We start from the raw sequence: 16261 nt of genomic DNA, 5'->3' as shown, positions 1-16261 counted from the left end.
TGCCTATGAAAGGCCACGCCCGTAATATTTAGAAGCATGATCAAATTTTTATCATTTTAAAAAAATCGGATTTTCATATATTTTATATTTTTCTTTTCCTTTTTTTCTTCTTCGTCTGGTGACCAGCACTCCTTTTAATAATTTATTTTTTAAAAAAATCAATTTTCTTTTCTTTTTTTCTTTTCTTCCTTTTCTTTTTTTTCTTTTCCTTCTTCATCGGACGATCGCCGGCTACGGCGTCAGACAAGCTCGCCTCCGAGCTCGAGCTCACCTGACGCCGGCGAGCTTGAGTCTCACCAGAATTCAGTGAGGCCCCGCCCAATTGGCCAGCTTGAGCTCGGTCGAGGCTAGCGAGCTCATCCCACGCTACGGCTGGCCACTGACTAAGGAAGAAGAAAAAGAAAAAGAAAAAGAAAAAGGAAAAAAAGAAAAGAAAAGAAAAAAATTATTTGAAAAAATCATAAAACTAAAAAAAATTACAAATGAAACGTTTATGATTCACTACTAAAATCAACCCATTTATGACATACATAAGACACAATAAATAACCCATCCATGATCTCTATTTAAGTTTATCTTTAAAATTAAAGCCAGGTCATTTATGACCCATAAAATTATATAAGAGTTAAAATATGGGTTTTTTAACCCATTTTGCCGCATCTACTGGACACAGTATAGTGTGGTGGCACTAAAAATTGGTGGCAATCTAGCAATCTGATCAGCAAAAAAAAAAAGAAAAGCTCGAGCGATATAATAAAAAATAAATAAAAATTCGAAAAAATAAAAAATAATATTAAAATTTTAATTCAGGGTAAAATTGTCACATATGCTAGTTTTTGTGAATTTTAGTAATTACGGAAAAAATATTTGAAAATGCTGAAGGCAACCGGCTTATCACGGGCTTTCGCCGTATTGCCCAGTTCTATGTGCTTGTGCAAAACTCGGTATGACGGGAGCAAGGCCTTGGAACTTGATAATTTAGTCAAACCCAAAATCTCTAATTTTAGATTCAATAGATTGTCACACACGAGGATCACGCTAGCCTATTTCATCATTTTCATTACAAAAATTTAATCCTTGGATTAGCCAAGTGATCAAGCAAGATCAATGTTATTAAATGCCAGCCCCACCCCCCAATAATTAAACTCATTCCATCCAATCTACGACTCATCGTCTGCCCGGCAAAACCACCCAAAATAAGAAAATGTCTATCCCCACGTTCAGTCCAACCCCTTTGAGAGCCGCCATCTTGCACATATCTTCTTCACTTATCAAGTTATCATCATAATCCAATTCACAAAATACATCTTCGCAAAATAAATAGTCAGAAAAATTCCCGAATTCGACACGGCAAAGCACGTTCCGCGACGCTGATCACACGTGTCGCGTACCATTTAAGTAATTCCAATTTTCTAATGATACATGCTTAATTTTACCATCGCTTGGTAATCAATAATCAATGAAAAAAATAAGACTTAATTAAATTGGCAGTACAACTATATGAGATCAGCATATCATATGACACCATCCCTCAACCTTAATAAATTGAATAGTGTGTATAAATATAAATAAAATTCCCACGCTTACGTCAGCAATGGATGGATGGCGGCTTCTTCTACGTGTATATATATAACCGCACAGTAACGCTCGCAGCGCTTGCTCTTCACCTCCTCGGATCGGACGTTCCTGCCTTTTCCTCTCTGAGAATTTTCCAACCCGTTTTCCCTCTCGTTTTCCCGAGAAAGTTGCCCCCCTCCTCCACTGCTGATACTGATCCCCAAAGACCTTCGCGCGTGCGTGGAGGGAAAACGGCTGAGCCAGATTGCATGGTGGGCTGTTGGGGCGCGGGCGCGCACGCACACGGCCGGCCATCGTCTCGTGAAGTTCGACGCAACTGCCTCCCCGCTTTTTCCCGTGATTCTCGCTCCCTCTCTCTCCCTCTCTCGCCGTCACTCGAGAAAGTTGTGCATACGTTTTGGATAAGGTGAAAACGGCATTTTTCAACTTTCGTTGCCGCATTCGATTTTTTTTTTGTCCTCTTTGCATTGAAATTTTTGAGGAGGAACGTCGCGTCTGGCTTTGCCAACTCTCGCCGAAATGTCTTTGCCTTATCGAGAACATCGAGTCTCCGTTTCCGTTTCCGTTTCCGCCATGGGAATCCTCGCGTCCTCAGATGCTTCTTGTTTTCGCCCTTTCCTTCGTGCAGGGAGGCGTGGCGGCGGCGATCGAGCGCCGCAGGGGACCGGAATCGGAAGCAGCGTCGCGAGTTCCACTGGGGGAAGGGAAGTAGACGGGGAGGGGAGGAGGAGATGACGCGCGGAAGGGTGGAGAACGACGGCGGGGGAGGAGGAGGAGGAGGATCGGAGGACGAGGAGGCGGAGTACGAGGTGGTGGAGCTGAGGGATCGGATCAAATCGTCGAGGGGGAGCCGGTTCGACCTCCTGACCAACGAGCTGGGGCTCGACTCCGCCGCTCGCCGGAAGTTCAGCCGCGAGTCCGTCATCGGCGGCATCAGGGACCTCTCCAGGGGCCTCGTCATCCACCCCGAGAACAGGTCACCATCTCTGCATCCTCTCTCTGCATACTTTCTGTGCATTCTCTCGATCATGGCGGTCTGTGTGCATGGCGATCTTCGCATCATCATTTCGAAATCTCAGGGGGAGTGACGAATCTGACGATGATGATGATGAACAATGATTGATGATGATTTCGTTTCGCGTTGATCCCGGTTCAAATTCGGCGGGATCGGTTTTCGATTTTGACGCGTAGTGGATAGACTCGATAGAGACGGTGATCTGATCGATCGAAAATGGTGGTCATTGGTCGCGTCTTTTTCTGGCGTACACGTGGCGGCTGCCTATTGGGGCGTTCCGTGGGCAGTTACGTTAGGGGTCTCGATGCGCACGACACCTGGCTTCGGTTCCATCCCATCGGACGGACAGCAGTTGCCCCAGTTTCTCGCTGACGTCGCTTATCAAATCCGAACCACTGACGAAAAACACTGACGAGTCATGATTTTTTGACCATCAGAACGGTACACTTTCAAAAACTTTAAATTAAATTTATCTCTATTAATCTTTATTAACTTAAGTTAATATAATAAAAAATTACAAATAATGGAGGTCCATAAATTATAATAGAAGTTAAATTTATCACATGTATACTGATTTTTTGTAATATTAAATCTTTACTATTTATCATGTTTCGAGAAATAATAATAAGAAAAGAAGAAATAAAAAAGACTCAAAACGGGCTCCGATATAAGCCTGTGATTTGGGCCTTCGTTGGTAAAAATGGGTGTAAAATAAACAACGTTTATCTTCCATTTTCCGGTAAATCTGATAACTTTTGAACATTTCTCACGTTGGTGTCTGTGAATACCCCATTTTCGAAGCAGATTCTCGGGCGGACATGGGATTTTTTCTCTATTTTTTTTATATTTATGATAAGTTATAAGAGATGGGACACATCGTTATCAGAGGATCGCATCACATAGTTCAGCTGGTTTAGTGACTTGTGCGACGATGCTCAACTTAGCTGTCCTCGTCTATGTGGAGTCACCATATTTCTGCCTTGACGACAAATGCGTGCCCGGCTGCTTGATTTCGTTCTCTTTCTTGTCTCTGTCTTTGCCGTTTCCTGATCGAAGAAGGACGGTTTCTCCCGGTTTCCCATTGGTTTGCACGTGCCTTCACATGCGATCTTCTGTCAGAGCATCAGGACCCCTGAAATGATATCCTAAGGGAATTTGCAGCTCTTCGAATTGGCTTTGGCATGTCATTTTTTTTGCTCGATTTAAATCTCGCAGCCTGCGCACTTACTTAATAACTCTCAATTGTTCGCGTATAGATTTATAAATAATTTTTTCATGATTTTCTGAAAATTAGATGATATATTAAATTCCGACAAAAAGTCAGTCGAAGAGTACTTTTTGTTTCTGTTTAAGTCCAAATAGACAGGCCTAAGAAGCTTAAATCGCTCGGGAGCTACAAAAATATTTGTTTACGAGATGCGATGACATCACTGCTTTGTAAGCGGCGATATATCTTCATATGTAGTTGATCTTACAATATTGGTTGTACGCCGAAGTGGTTGCCTAGCTATTCTAAATTTTTAATGGGATATTTTTGCCTCAAAATTTAAATAAATTTTGGTATGATATTTGGTCAACTTCTTCGGTTAAGAGAGCATGATACAAGTGGATCGAAAGTTGATTCTAGGAGAAGCTGATTTTAGACTAACTGACTTGAAATCCGCGCTGTTAGATCGATTCTATTTACTTGTGTACGGAGATTGAATTGACAGATAGGATCTGAATTTTAAAGTTTATTTTATTCTTGACAAAGCCGTTATCAATCTTTCAAGTTAGTTCTTTGGAAATGAAAAACCATTGTGAATAATAAGACTTGACTGGCTTTTAAAATCTACTTTGAAATATTAAATAGTTAGCCATTTATCACTTCTTTAACGATTTAGTCTTAGTTGCAATAGCAAGATTAAAACATAAGACTTTCAAGGAATTAAATTTATACAATTTGTTCAAGTTATATACTCGCCAAGAAAACATTTGCACTGAGATTTATCACCACATGAGTTTTCAACTTGTGGTATCGGGAAGAAAAAAACAAAGAAACTATTTTGGCTAGTGTAAAAGTCCAAGGTGAAAATAGAACATTGCTAATATGGCAATAAGCATAACACGTTGTAAAAATGTTTTTATTTAGATGTACTTACTAAATGCTGGTACATTATCAAACACTCTTGACCCTCTCACTGCTGAGGGCTTGGCATCCTTCGGGGATGAGCATTGGTCGATCATGTCAGGACTACCTTATGAATTTCTGTGACAGAGCCTCGTACTATTGGCACAAATTGTGTCAATTTGACAATGTCCGCGATGTTCTGCCACTGTACTTTTACCCTTCCATATCCTCTGAAACTGTACAATAAGAGGCGCTTTATCACTTCTATAGACACTTCCTCCTATATCGGTATTCTCTTCTTTCTTCAAAATTGGTTTCTCCTCCTTATTATGTACTAGTATACTGTGAATGATGCGAAACAGTTAGTAGCTTCAAGTTTTTGTTGCTCTAGATTTTTCATGGACAATGTAACATTTCGGAATTGCAAAGATATTTTGCATAATCACAAGTAGGTATTGATGGGCCCATGCATTGGTCAGATTACAGCCCTGAAGTTAAATGTATGAGATTATCAATACAACGTTTGCAAATTGGGCACTTTGGTTATCTACAGTCGACATTTCAAGTCAGTAACAAATATAAGCTCAAATGGTTACAAGCTTTTAGGTTTTAAATAGAGTAGCACTTGTACCTTAGTGCCCTTCTTGCTTTGATCTCATCACTGGTCCATGAGTTTACCGGATGCTCAATGCTGTGTTGGGTATAATAGCAATGCTATGGAAAATAGAATAATCATTTCCTTACGGCAGTTAGTAGAAATAAGCTTTATTAGCCCCTCAGGTTGGATTCTCTACGTGTACTTGCCTTAAATCATGTTGGTATATAAACAGGAACACAGCTTGTTCTTTTGGCAATAGACATATTGGTGTATTTGTGCATTTTTACTCTTTTCGGATAGTTCTTTTCTAGTCATTGAGATTGCCTTAAGCTTTGAGCTTTTACTTTTGGCTAGTCAATTGCATGTGGACTCGAGTGATCAATCAGCTTTCTTCTGTGCATGAATGAGGCCGTCCAATTTTCTAGCTATCTATATATGCACTGAGGTTGAATTGTGAGACACGATGCAGGTATTATCGGGCTTGGAAAAAATTCATACTTCTGTGGGCTATCTACTCATCCTTCTTCACACCATTGGAGTTTGGCTTCTTCAGGGGATTGCCGGAGAACCTCTTCATATTAGACATTATTGGACAGGTTGCTTTTCTGTTTGACATTGTTTTGCAGTTCTTGCTTGCTTACAGAGACACACAGACCTATCGAATGGTCTACAAGCGCACGCCTATTGCTCTACGGTTAGTTCTCTATCTGTTGTCTACTTTTTACACGCACTCTAATAATTGCAATGTGATAATTAGATACAATTTGCAAATGGACTTCCTCACAGCCTTATAGAGCTACGTAATTTATCGACACGCAACATTACTGGTTAAGTTCAATCTTAAGATTTAAGCAATAAAAAAGAGATGACTTAAGACTATAAGTATTCCATTACCTGCTAACACTTGCAGAACTGAAAATAGAAATGAATAGGGCTAAATCTATTCACGAGGGAAAATTTTCAGCTTAATCGTAACTAAAAAAAATTATAAATGACAGATTATTACCAGTTTGGAGATTATTGAAGGTTGGGCAATCTTTGTTGGGTTAGCGTAAGATTTGGTCATCTATTAGGTGTAAATGAATCACACTTCTTTTCTTTGGCTTTCTTGTAGGTACTTGAAATCTAGTTTTATTGTGGACATTCTAGGTTGCTTGCCTTGGGATATCATATACAAGGTAATCCCTCGCTTTGAAGTTATCTTCAGCTTCGACCAAAAAAGAAAAGGTTATATTCAGCCTTTCAGGGCGATACCATACCAAAGTATTTTCTTCTATGGGTTGCATCTTCTATGCATGAATCATGTGGTTGGGAGTGGAATTTGCAGCTTGACTTCATAAGCTGCAGCATATTGTCAAAAGGCACCACCATACAGTTGAATTTCTCCTTTGACCATTGCACTTTACCACTTTTCAACTTTGAAAGAAATAGTAACTGTCTTGTTATTAGATGATCTCCTTTTTATGGTGCTACAAGTGCTCTAATTAAAGACACCGCTGAGAGGTGTGGTGTCATACATCCATAAGGCGATTCACGTCTAACCATGCAATATTGCGAATTGGTGCTGGTGAAATAGTTCGGAGAATTTCTCAATATAAAATAGGAAAATATCAGACTTTTCATTTTCTTTTCACCTGGAGACAGATAAACGGTGACAAAGAATTCTCATCAGAAAACATGACTCATTCATTCTCTATGTAGAGCTTTATGTGATCAAGTTGCAAGATTTGTTTTGGACAGGCTAGTGGAAGGAAAGAAGAAGTCAGATACCTTTTATGGATTAGGTTGAGCCGAGTGCGCAAAGTCACAGAATTTTTCCAAGATATGGAAAAGGACATACGAATTAACTACTTGTTTACAAGGATTGTGAAACTGCTTGCTGTGGAACTCTACTGCACACACACGGCTGCCTGCATTTTTTACTATTTGGCAACTACACTGCCACCTGAAGAAGAGGGGTACACTTGGATTGGAAGCTTGAAGTTGGGTGATTACAGTTATTCACAGTTTAGAGACATTGATTTATGGAAGCGGTACTTAACATCCTTATATTTTGCCATTGTTACCATGGCCACAGTTGGTAAGTTATGTTTCTGACTTCTTTGTGCAATGACTAACTCAAGCCTCTCTTGATGTGCTTTTTACTTGATTTTGTCTTTCTTTTACGCTGAGAGGTTCATGCAGCTTTAAGAGAATGATGAAATGGCAAGAGTTGCCTGAAATAAGTAAAATGGGCTGCTATCAGTAAATTTATCATGGGAATTTATTTGTATGACAGTGTTTTTAGGTCTAATTGATACTATAGGTGACAGCTCTGACTTAGTTAGGTCAAATATGGGAACAATGAGTCTCTGCATGATAATGATAATGATGATAGCATATGTGTACTGGGTCAGGGAATGCAGAATAATCGGGTGCTTTGTCCTTTTTTTCCATGAATATTGGTTCAAGGGGCAATATCATTTGGCTGTTTCCTTGAATAAAAATATGCTAGAAATAGAAGCATAATGTTAATAACTAGCTTAATGAGCAATAATATCGAAAGCTATTTCAATGGCAGTATGGAGGAGTTGTAGGGAATCAGCAGTAAATGCATTGCCGTGTGTCAGGGGGACATGAGGACATGAGCCAATCACAGGTTGCCGCATGTCAAGAGGACAGAGCTGGCACCAAGTCAATTAGAAGGGGTTAGGGATTAGGCCAAGCCATCCTTAACGAGCTTCACTCCGAGTCCGCCAAGCCAAAACTTTAAAAAACTTCGTGGTTGGACAGGAATAATCCAGGATTCGGCCACCAATCCTAAGTCATTCCTGCAACGAGCCATGCTAACACGAAGTAAACCTGCAACAAATGCCCGATGATGGCATTTGTTAGTAAATTCAATAAACTATATCAAAGGAATATTGTATTTATTTTACAAAAGAAGAAGAAAGGACCTAATTACGCATCTATACAGCTAAGCCGAAAGAAACAGTGTGAAAGTTATGAAAAGCTCTGGGCATCATTAGTCCATTATTTCTCCAAGTTATATCTTCTCCAAAATGCTGCTTTTGGGGAAAAATCTGTCATCCTTGGGCAATCCATTGTAGAAGGAAATTGATTAATTATGTACATTGTTTGATCCCCTTGGCTTGTTGTCCATCTTTTCTTTATTTTTTTCTGACAAGCGTTTGCTTGAATTGCTATTCCATTGTTCTTTTACTTGCATAATTGTTAAAATTCTTTTTCTGGACATTTTTTCACTGTTTAATCTTTGACTTGATTAATTTATTATGTTCATTGTTGCATCCCCTTGACTTGTTGTCCATCTTTTCTTTATTTTTTTCTGACAAGCCTTTGCTCGAATAGCTATTTCATTCGTTAAAATTCTTTAATTTGCCTAAAGTAATTTATATTGGGATATCGGCTGTGTATGTGATGTCTGACAACCATCCCAACTTCCCTCCTCAACGGGGATCTGCATTTGGCATGGCATAACTGTTATTACATTCATCCACTAAGATGCTTCATTTCTTACGTGTTTCACAAGGCAGCTGACGAGTGTGCTTTTCCTGCAACAGGATATGGAGACATACATGCAGTCAATATGAGGGAAATGATATTTATAATGATTTATGTGTCATTTGACATGATTCTTGGTGCCTACCTGATTGGCAACATGACAGCTTTGATTGTCAAAGGATCAAAAACTGAGAAATTCAGGGATAAAATGACAGATCTCATAAAGTATATGAACCGGAACAAACTTGGAAGGGATATTCGTAATCAGATCAAAGGCCACCTACGTTTGCAGTATGAAAGTAGCTATACTGAAGCTGCTGTTATTCAGGATATCCCAATCTCCATCCGTGCAAAGGTAACATGCAACTAGTGATTGTTACCTATCAGAGCATCCTTTTATTTCTGGCTGTCTAGAATCTTCGCCTTTAAGTTGGAACTTGCTGACATGCTTCTTTATTTAGTATCCTACGAGTACTTGGGAGCTGTCATTTACTTTAATGGCCTCTAATTAGGGAAATATGGAGTATCGTATGTTTCACCAATCAAATGCGTTTCTGACTCCATTCTAGTGATATTAGCAAGCTCAGTATCTTCTAATATATACAGCATGCCGAATTCAAAGATTTAGGATTAGCTCACAATATAATTTTACACAACAATGGGGAGTTCAATTGTTACCATAGAAAGATGTTTTTCTCTTGTGCTATGGTTGCCAGATATCTTGAAGAGCTATTTTCTCATTCCCTGCAGATCGCTCAAACATTGTATATGCCATACATAGAGAAGGTTCCTCTTTTCAAGGGATGCTCATCTGAGTTCATTAACCAAGTCGTGAGTTCCTATTTTATTATATGCTGCTTATGTTCGATTTGACAGAAGGTGAAATAAAACAGAATCGTTCCAAGTCATTATATAAAAAATGGGTATAGTTTTGCCTACAGCCTTCGATATGATAAACAACCCAGAAATATAACCATTCACATTCTTTGCCTTCCCTTTTGACATAATTATACCAACAGATAGTTAAGCTACATGGACAGATAAGCGACGTGATATTTGGTTGTCCCACACTTAAAATGTTTAAAGAGAAGCTAACAACTAGAGGATTTTGAATCCTCTTGGTGTTCAGCATTTCAACGACTATAGGAGTTTGGGCATCGAAAGGACTTGGTATTGGTGTGGGTGGGTCAATATCAATTGCAAGCTAGTAGGGTGGCAGAATAAAAAGAACATGGCGCTGAATACACCATTGGGAAATAGTCAAAGTGAGAACTGACAGTGTTTAATAGACAACTTTTAGCCGAGTAAATGTTAAGTCATCATTATGTCTTGTTTGCAGGTAATTAAGCTCCATGAAGAATTTTTTCTCCCAGGGGAAGTGATAATGGAGCAAGGAAACGTGGTGGATCAGCTTTATTTTGTTTGTCATGGTCTGCTGGTATGGTTTTGTAACCTCGGGCTTCTTTAACATTTATCATTTGTCTCTCTTTCTGAGCAATCACTCTCTACTATTAAAGGTCTTTGTTAAACCTCTACATCTAGAAACTTTTCTTTGATTGTCCGATCTTTTTCATTCCCTTGCACTCTTTGGGTTGCTGTATTATTGGTCCTGACAAAATCAAATTACTTCTGGGCCTTTAAGTTTTGTGTTTCGCAAATTCAGTGCATTTATGATTTTTCCTTGTTCTGCATCTCCCGAGAAGTCATCTCCAGATTACAGTGATAATAAACAATAGCTTACATAGTTCACCATGAACTTGCCATTACCTAAATTGTTTCTAGTCGGCTTGATGGTTGTATCTCATTTACCATAAACATCCACGTTTTCGTTCAGCTGGTTGGATGGGAACATTATGGTGTTTGCTACAGCTTATGATTTGGTAAGATGAACTTCTACAGGAGGAGGTTGGCATAGGAGAGGATGGATCTGAAGAAACTGTTTCACTTTTACGGCCTAACAGCTCAGTTGGACAAGTCTCCATTCTTTGCAACATTCCTCAGCCTTATACAGTCCGAGTTTGTGAACTATGTCAGCTTCTGCGGATTGATAAACAGTCTCTGTCATATATCCTCGAGATATATTTTTATGACGGGAGAAAGATTTTAAACAACCTTTTAGAGGTAATGTAGTTATGTTTAAAAAAAAAAATGTGTTTGCGCTCGTGTTGCTCAGTTCTGCATGTGAAATCCATTTTTGAAATATTGCATTAATAGAAGATTCTCAAAGTTATCAGATGCTCTGTGAATCGCATTACAACAGTCATATAGGAATTTTACATTGTATATGCTTGCAGGTAAGGGAATCTAATCTCCGACTCAAGCAATTGGAGTCAGACATCACATTTCATATTGGAAAGCAAGAAGCAGAACTTGCTTTGAGGGTGAATAGTGCAGCCTTTCATGGAGACCTCTATCAGCTAAAAGGTTTAGTCAGAGCAGGGGCTGATCTCAACAAGACAGATTATGATGGAAGGTCACCCCTGGTAGGAATTGGGCTTTCGAATTACTTCTCTTTTAATTTGTCCCAGTTCCATGTCCTTATCATGTGACTGGAACCAAATCACACAGAGGATAAACTTTTAATCCGCTTGTATCATCAGTGTGGTCTTGTGAAGGTGTTCCTGATGTTTCAATGCAAGTGTGTGTAAGGTCAAGGAAATGAGGATTGTGGTGAAATTAGTAGGAATGAGTAATTATTGACAAGTACATCTAATTGTTTAGATCTCTTTGTACAGAAATTGAAATTTGAACATCCATTGCATTTTTTACCACTTCTCAACTTGTTAAATTTTGCAATCTTCACCTTACACTCACCACAAGATCTAGTAACGAGGTTCAAGGTTTTTAGATAGATATCTAACACCATCTACATGATAGCCAGGAAACTCTGATATATCAAATTTAACTTGCGAAGGCCACCTTTCAATGTGGAGATATTGTGTTCTCTAATTCTAAGTTATTTGGAATTTTGAAATGAGTCTTTCTGTTTTCAGCATCTTGCAGCAGCGAGAGGCTACGAGGATATTGTGCTTTTTCTTGTTCAAGAGAGAGTGGATGTCAACACGAAAGGTTCGTTTCCTCATCAATGTAAACTGGCTCTTCTGTCCTTCTTCAACTGTATTGGATACCTTTTTTCACACTAACATCGCAAAGCCGATTTCGTTGTAGATAATTTTGGGAACACGGCCCTTCTAGAAGCTATCAAGAATGGAAATGATCAAATTGCCTCATTACTTGTTAGAGAAGGCGCATCTCTAAGGATAGATGATGCTGGTAGTTTTCTTTGTACAGCCGTGGCAAGGGGTGATTCCGATTTTCTTAGAAGAATTTTGTCTAATGGCATAGATCCTAACTCCAAAGATTACGATCACCGAACCCCACTTCACATAGCTGCCTCAGAAGGGCTACATCTGATTGCAAAGCTGCTTCTAGAAGCAGGGGCTAGTGTTTTCTTGAAGGACAGGTATATTCAGACTTTCAGTGTCCATGTTCCTCGCTCCGAATGATCTGATGCTTTAAACATCTTATAGAACTAATTTAGTTTTTTTCGGGGATCTCACAGATGCAATTATCATTTCACTCTTTCGTGTACGCAGATGGGGAAACACACCTCTCGACGAAGGTCGAAAGTGTGGAAACAAAAATTTGATTAAGCTGCTGGAAGCTGCAAAATCCTCCGAAATGTCAGAGTTTCAGCACAGCCCTAGGGAAACCGCAGGTACCTGCAAAATTTATTAGCAGTTGCTAGGATGTGTGTAAGATCCTAGGAAAGAAATGAAGAAATATCATATAGACATTGATTAGTCTGAGTTTATTACCTGATGCGAACTATTCACCTGTTAATTTTTTACAGATAAATTGCATTCAAGAAAATGTACAGTGTTCCCTTTTCATCCTTGGGATCCTCAGGAGCATAGAAGACATGGGATAGTGTTGTGGGTCCCTGACAATATCGAGGAGCTCATAAGAAATGCATTGGAGCAGTTAAATGTTCCGTCCGCTTCTTGTATATTATCTGAAGATGCAGGTAAAGTTCTCGACACGAACATGATAAGTGAGGGCCAGAAGCTGTATTTGATTACCGAAACGCAGGAATGATTTGCACCAGCTATTATGTTGTGAAAACAATAAACATTGTTGTAGCTATTATTTTGCATCATTTGCATGTGTTTGGGCACACCTCTTCATGAGTTTCTTGATGTTTGGTCTAGTGATGGAGTGATCAGGTGATCCATATTCCAATTCTGGTTACAGCAACTCATGCAGTTCTTTCCTCTCTGGGTGATTTGGAAGACGTACTTCCACAAGCATTAGCATGTGCTTTTAAGGTCCCCGGAATAAGACCAAAACTCAGGCATGCTGTAGGTTGATGTACATTCATCCCAACATAGTATGGTTTCAGCAAAACATTTTTAGGAATTCATCAAGTGCTTAAAACGTGCACACAGATGGTGCGATTCGGTCTCAAAACTTCCCGGTTGAATGAATCATATCGTCCCTTAACTTTTTAATGAGATGCAATCAACAAGTTCCGTTTAATCGAGTTGGCTTTTTCGGTCGAAATCACATCGCAAGTAGGGTTGATTAGAAAAGAAAATATTGTGACAAAATAACCTTCTATGTATTTAGACAGAGCTATAACATAAGTTATAGAAGAAAAAATTTGTTCATTGATACACAAAACCCTTCTAATTCCTACAAATCCCTCTTGAGGGGATATAAAATCTACACGAAAATGATTCTAACAATCCCTCCTAATCTCTCCTAATCCATCCTTATTCTTTCCCTCCTTCTCTTCCCCTCCATAACACAAATCAGATTGTTGTTTTCAGAATCGTTTTCTCTTCCTCCCTGATCCTCCTGCTAAACAAATGATGAAGCAATATTAGATGTTTAAATGAGCGACACACGCATAAAGTAGTCGTAGTCGACTTATGTGCAATATAATCTGGCCAAATTGCTTGGTAAACACAACTCAGAAAGAACTAATGACTATAGCACAGTTCGAACTCTTCTCCTGGTGACATGTTCAGCTAGGATTGTCGAGGAAATTGTAACTTCCGGGGACGTCAGGGATGGCGAGTGCAGGAACTTGGACTATTGGGGGTGAGATAACGAGATTTTGCGCAAATTTTCAATGAGTGTATATACCAGATGATAACTCAAATGTGTACCGGACACCTTACTACAGGCGGCAGTGGCGGCTGCGCCAACAGATGCACGGCCAGACCCAAGGGAGTGGAGCCTCACCAAATCCAATGTGGCGGACAGAAGTTGGTGATTAGACTGCAAGAAGTTGGTGATATTTGGCCTTATATGTGGAAAAAGGGATGACCAACACAGCACAATTAATAATGGAGCTATCCTGGTGTTCATATGGTTGCTCAATTTCGGATTATTAAATATTGACTCCGATATGCTCATTTTCATCGGTTCCCAGTTTTTCCAATGAAAACTGCAGAGAAGAATCATGTGATTTGCCACATGTTCTCGAAAAGAATCTAGTCGTGTGAACCGAAAACTCGATATTGCTATTAAGCCTATTATAAGAATTACATACCCTTATGAGCACCCTAATATTCTAGCAAATTTCATAGCCGAACAATCGAAGAATATAGTTTCATTTCGCAAAGCAATAAAAAAAAAAGCTACTGAATTAACCGAACATATAGATACAAAAGAAATTCAAGTACAGATTCTAGGTCGCATCGAAGGAAAAGAAATTGTACGTGTCGAATGGATTGGAGAAGGTAGGGTTCCTTTACAAACCATTCAAGCTATGATTGATTATAATTCCTATTTGATACCGGTGTTCATGTTTTTACCTCGAAACAACATTACCGATTCTATCCCGACCTAATCAAATGAGCAAAAACAGGTCGAGGAGATCCAAACTTTGTGAAATTGTGATTGAAAAGTCAAAGCCTCTGTTTACTTTACTCCTTGATTTCACGGGTTAAACGGCGGAAGACGTCGATTATCTGTACATAAATTAGTCTGCTAAATGACAAGGAAAAGCAGAAGCACCATCATCAAAGAATCCGCAAAGATCAATCAACACTCTAATAATTCAAGACCCTAGAAGAAAAAAAGAGCACCGGACTTGCAACAAGTAAACATAAAGATCGTATCATATCATCATGAATCTTTCTGGTTTCATATTATATCAGGACCCTAAACATACGAAAGCTCATACATGTTATAATCATACTGAAACCACTGCATTCATCGAGATAAGCTAAATCACAAAGGTCACATGATTCGATAGTACAAAGGACCAGAGGGTTCTCATCTTCAAGAAGTTACCATCCGGGGACCGATCATCAGGCGCATCGCATGTGTTGAGGTTGTCGGAAATGCCTCTGCGCCACGGCATTCTGCGAACGCTTAGCACCATCTTCGCTGTCCCCGTCTTCATTCTCGTTCGCGCCATCGTTCGAGGTATGGCTCTTCTCGCCGTCCGTGACGCCAGCTGCCGAAGCAGACTGATCATGAGGATTCAGTAGATGAAGGAGAGTTTGCATAACCGCGCAGCCCAGGAGCGGGAGTGCAGACAACATCAGCGCAACCCTCTTGAAATTCATGGCCGAGGACTTTGACCGAACCAACAAACAGTCTAGGAAGCAGCAACAAGAGCAGCTTGAAGAGAGAGAGAGACAGAGAGAGATAAATAGGAGCACAAGGTAATGTGTCAGTCCCAAAAGAGGAAAAGGTCAGTCATACTGACTGTGTTCAGCGAATGATCGCTGTGTCAACAAACCCCAATTAATTGAGACACATTTTCCTATTTTGGACAAATGAAAGGGCAAAGTCCGAGTGCCACACTACTAATCTCTTTAATAAAACTTGAGCCAGATCCTCTAATATAGGTAAAACCCACAAAGATTACAAACATTTTTGAAATAAAGAGGATAAAGTACCGAAAGGACGTCAGAGCTAATCAAGTTCCCATATTCATGAATCTCTAGTTCGCAAAAGTAACATCTCTCAACGACTTATCTAAAATTAGATTATCATTCACATCACGGGATTGGACGACCCGATTTGTTTACCGATATGCACACGGATTTTTTATTTTTTTCCAAAAAAGAATATGTACAATTTGGATCTATTAAAAATACCGTAACAGTTTCCCAATCCGAGGAATGAGAATCTCACCAAGATCGAGAGAGATGGACGTTGATTTCCAAAGAAGGGAAATGACAGCCTTCGAGTCCACCTCCGCAATAAGCGTAGGAATACCTAAAGAGATTTTGTTTTTGAGCGAAGAGCGCACACTCATGATTTGCTCGACCCAACAAGCCAATTGCACAATTCGTTCGCGAAAAGAAGCGCTGCCACGTGACAATCACTGAAGACTTTTCTTGTTTCCCAAGAATATAGAATATAGAATGTAGAATAGAGAGGGAGGAAGGATTCAACATCGCGTGGTTATCAAGTCGCTCGCGGACTATTCTTT

The 16261-nt window shown here is 39.5% G+C and overlaps 2 protein-coding genes and 1 long non-coding RNA gene across 4 annotated transcripts in view; 2 read left to right on the top strand and 1 right to left on the bottom strand.

Moving 5' to 3' along the window:
- Window positions 1–16261, top strand: part of LOC115681400 (serine hydroxymethyltransferase 3, chloroplastic) — a 32379-nt gene that overhangs the window by 9575 nt on the left and 6543 nt on the right. The gene's annotated exons all lie outside the window — the stretch shown is intronic.
- LOC115681399 (potassium channel SKOR) lies at window positions 1757–13044 on the top strand. Of its 2 annotated transcripts, none has more exons than XM_056306820.1 (14): window positions 1757–1984; window positions 2207–2554; window positions 5771–5995; window positions 6416–6479; window positions 7042–7381; window positions 8862–9157; window positions 9553–9633; window positions 10142–10240; window positions 10702–10923; window positions 11097–11285; window positions 11796–11871; window positions 11971–12265; window positions 12399–12520; window positions 12656–13044. In XM_056306820.1, exons 1-14 carry the CDS (start codon window positions 1827–1829, stop codon window positions 12898–12900), a joined length of 2760 nt encoding a protein of 919 aa, XP_056162795.1. In that variant the 5' UTR covers window positions 1757–1826; the 3' UTR covers window positions 12901–13044. The 2 variants fall into 2 exon arrangements, with proteins under 2 accessions (XP_056162795.1, XP_056162796.1); XM_056306821.1 differs by having other exon boundaries at window positions 10702–10928; window positions 11102–11285.
- LOC115681405 (uncharacterized) lies at window positions 14916–16080 on the bottom strand. Its single transcript, XR_008815477.1, has 2 exons — window positions 15924–16080; window positions 14916–15418 (listed from the first exon to the last, which is right to left on the bottom strand). It is a non-coding gene; the product is annotated as an uncharacterized LOC115681405 (long non-coding RNA).

Source organism: Syzygium oleosum, unplaced genomic scaffold (genome assembly GCF_021117445.2).
Source record: "Syzygium oleosum isolate NSW1041296 unplaced genomic scaffold, Sole_v2.1 Sole_v2.48, whole genome shotgun sequence".
Lineage (NCBI taxonomy): Eukaryota > Viridiplantae > Streptophyta > Magnoliopsida > Myrtales > Myrtaceae > Syzygium > Syzygium oleosum.
Note: the sequence above shows the minus strand (reverse complement) of the source record. Positions and strands in the feature narration are given on the sequence as shown.

Excerpts from the sequence above, each read along its gene's own strand:
- LOC115681399 (XM_056306820.1), top strand. The coding sequence starts at position 1,827 with ATGGTGGGCTGTTGGGGCGCGGGCGCGCACGCACACGGCCGGCCATCG. Across the intron at positions 5,996-6,415 it reads CGCACGCCTATTGCTCTACG|GTACTTGAAATCTAGTTTTA; the intron begins GTTAGTTCTCTA and ends GCTTTCTTGTAG. Across the intron at positions 10,241-10,701 it reads TTGTTTGTCATGGTCTGCTG|GAGGAGGTTGGCATAGGAGA; the intron begins GTATGGTTTTGT and ends GAACTTCTACAG.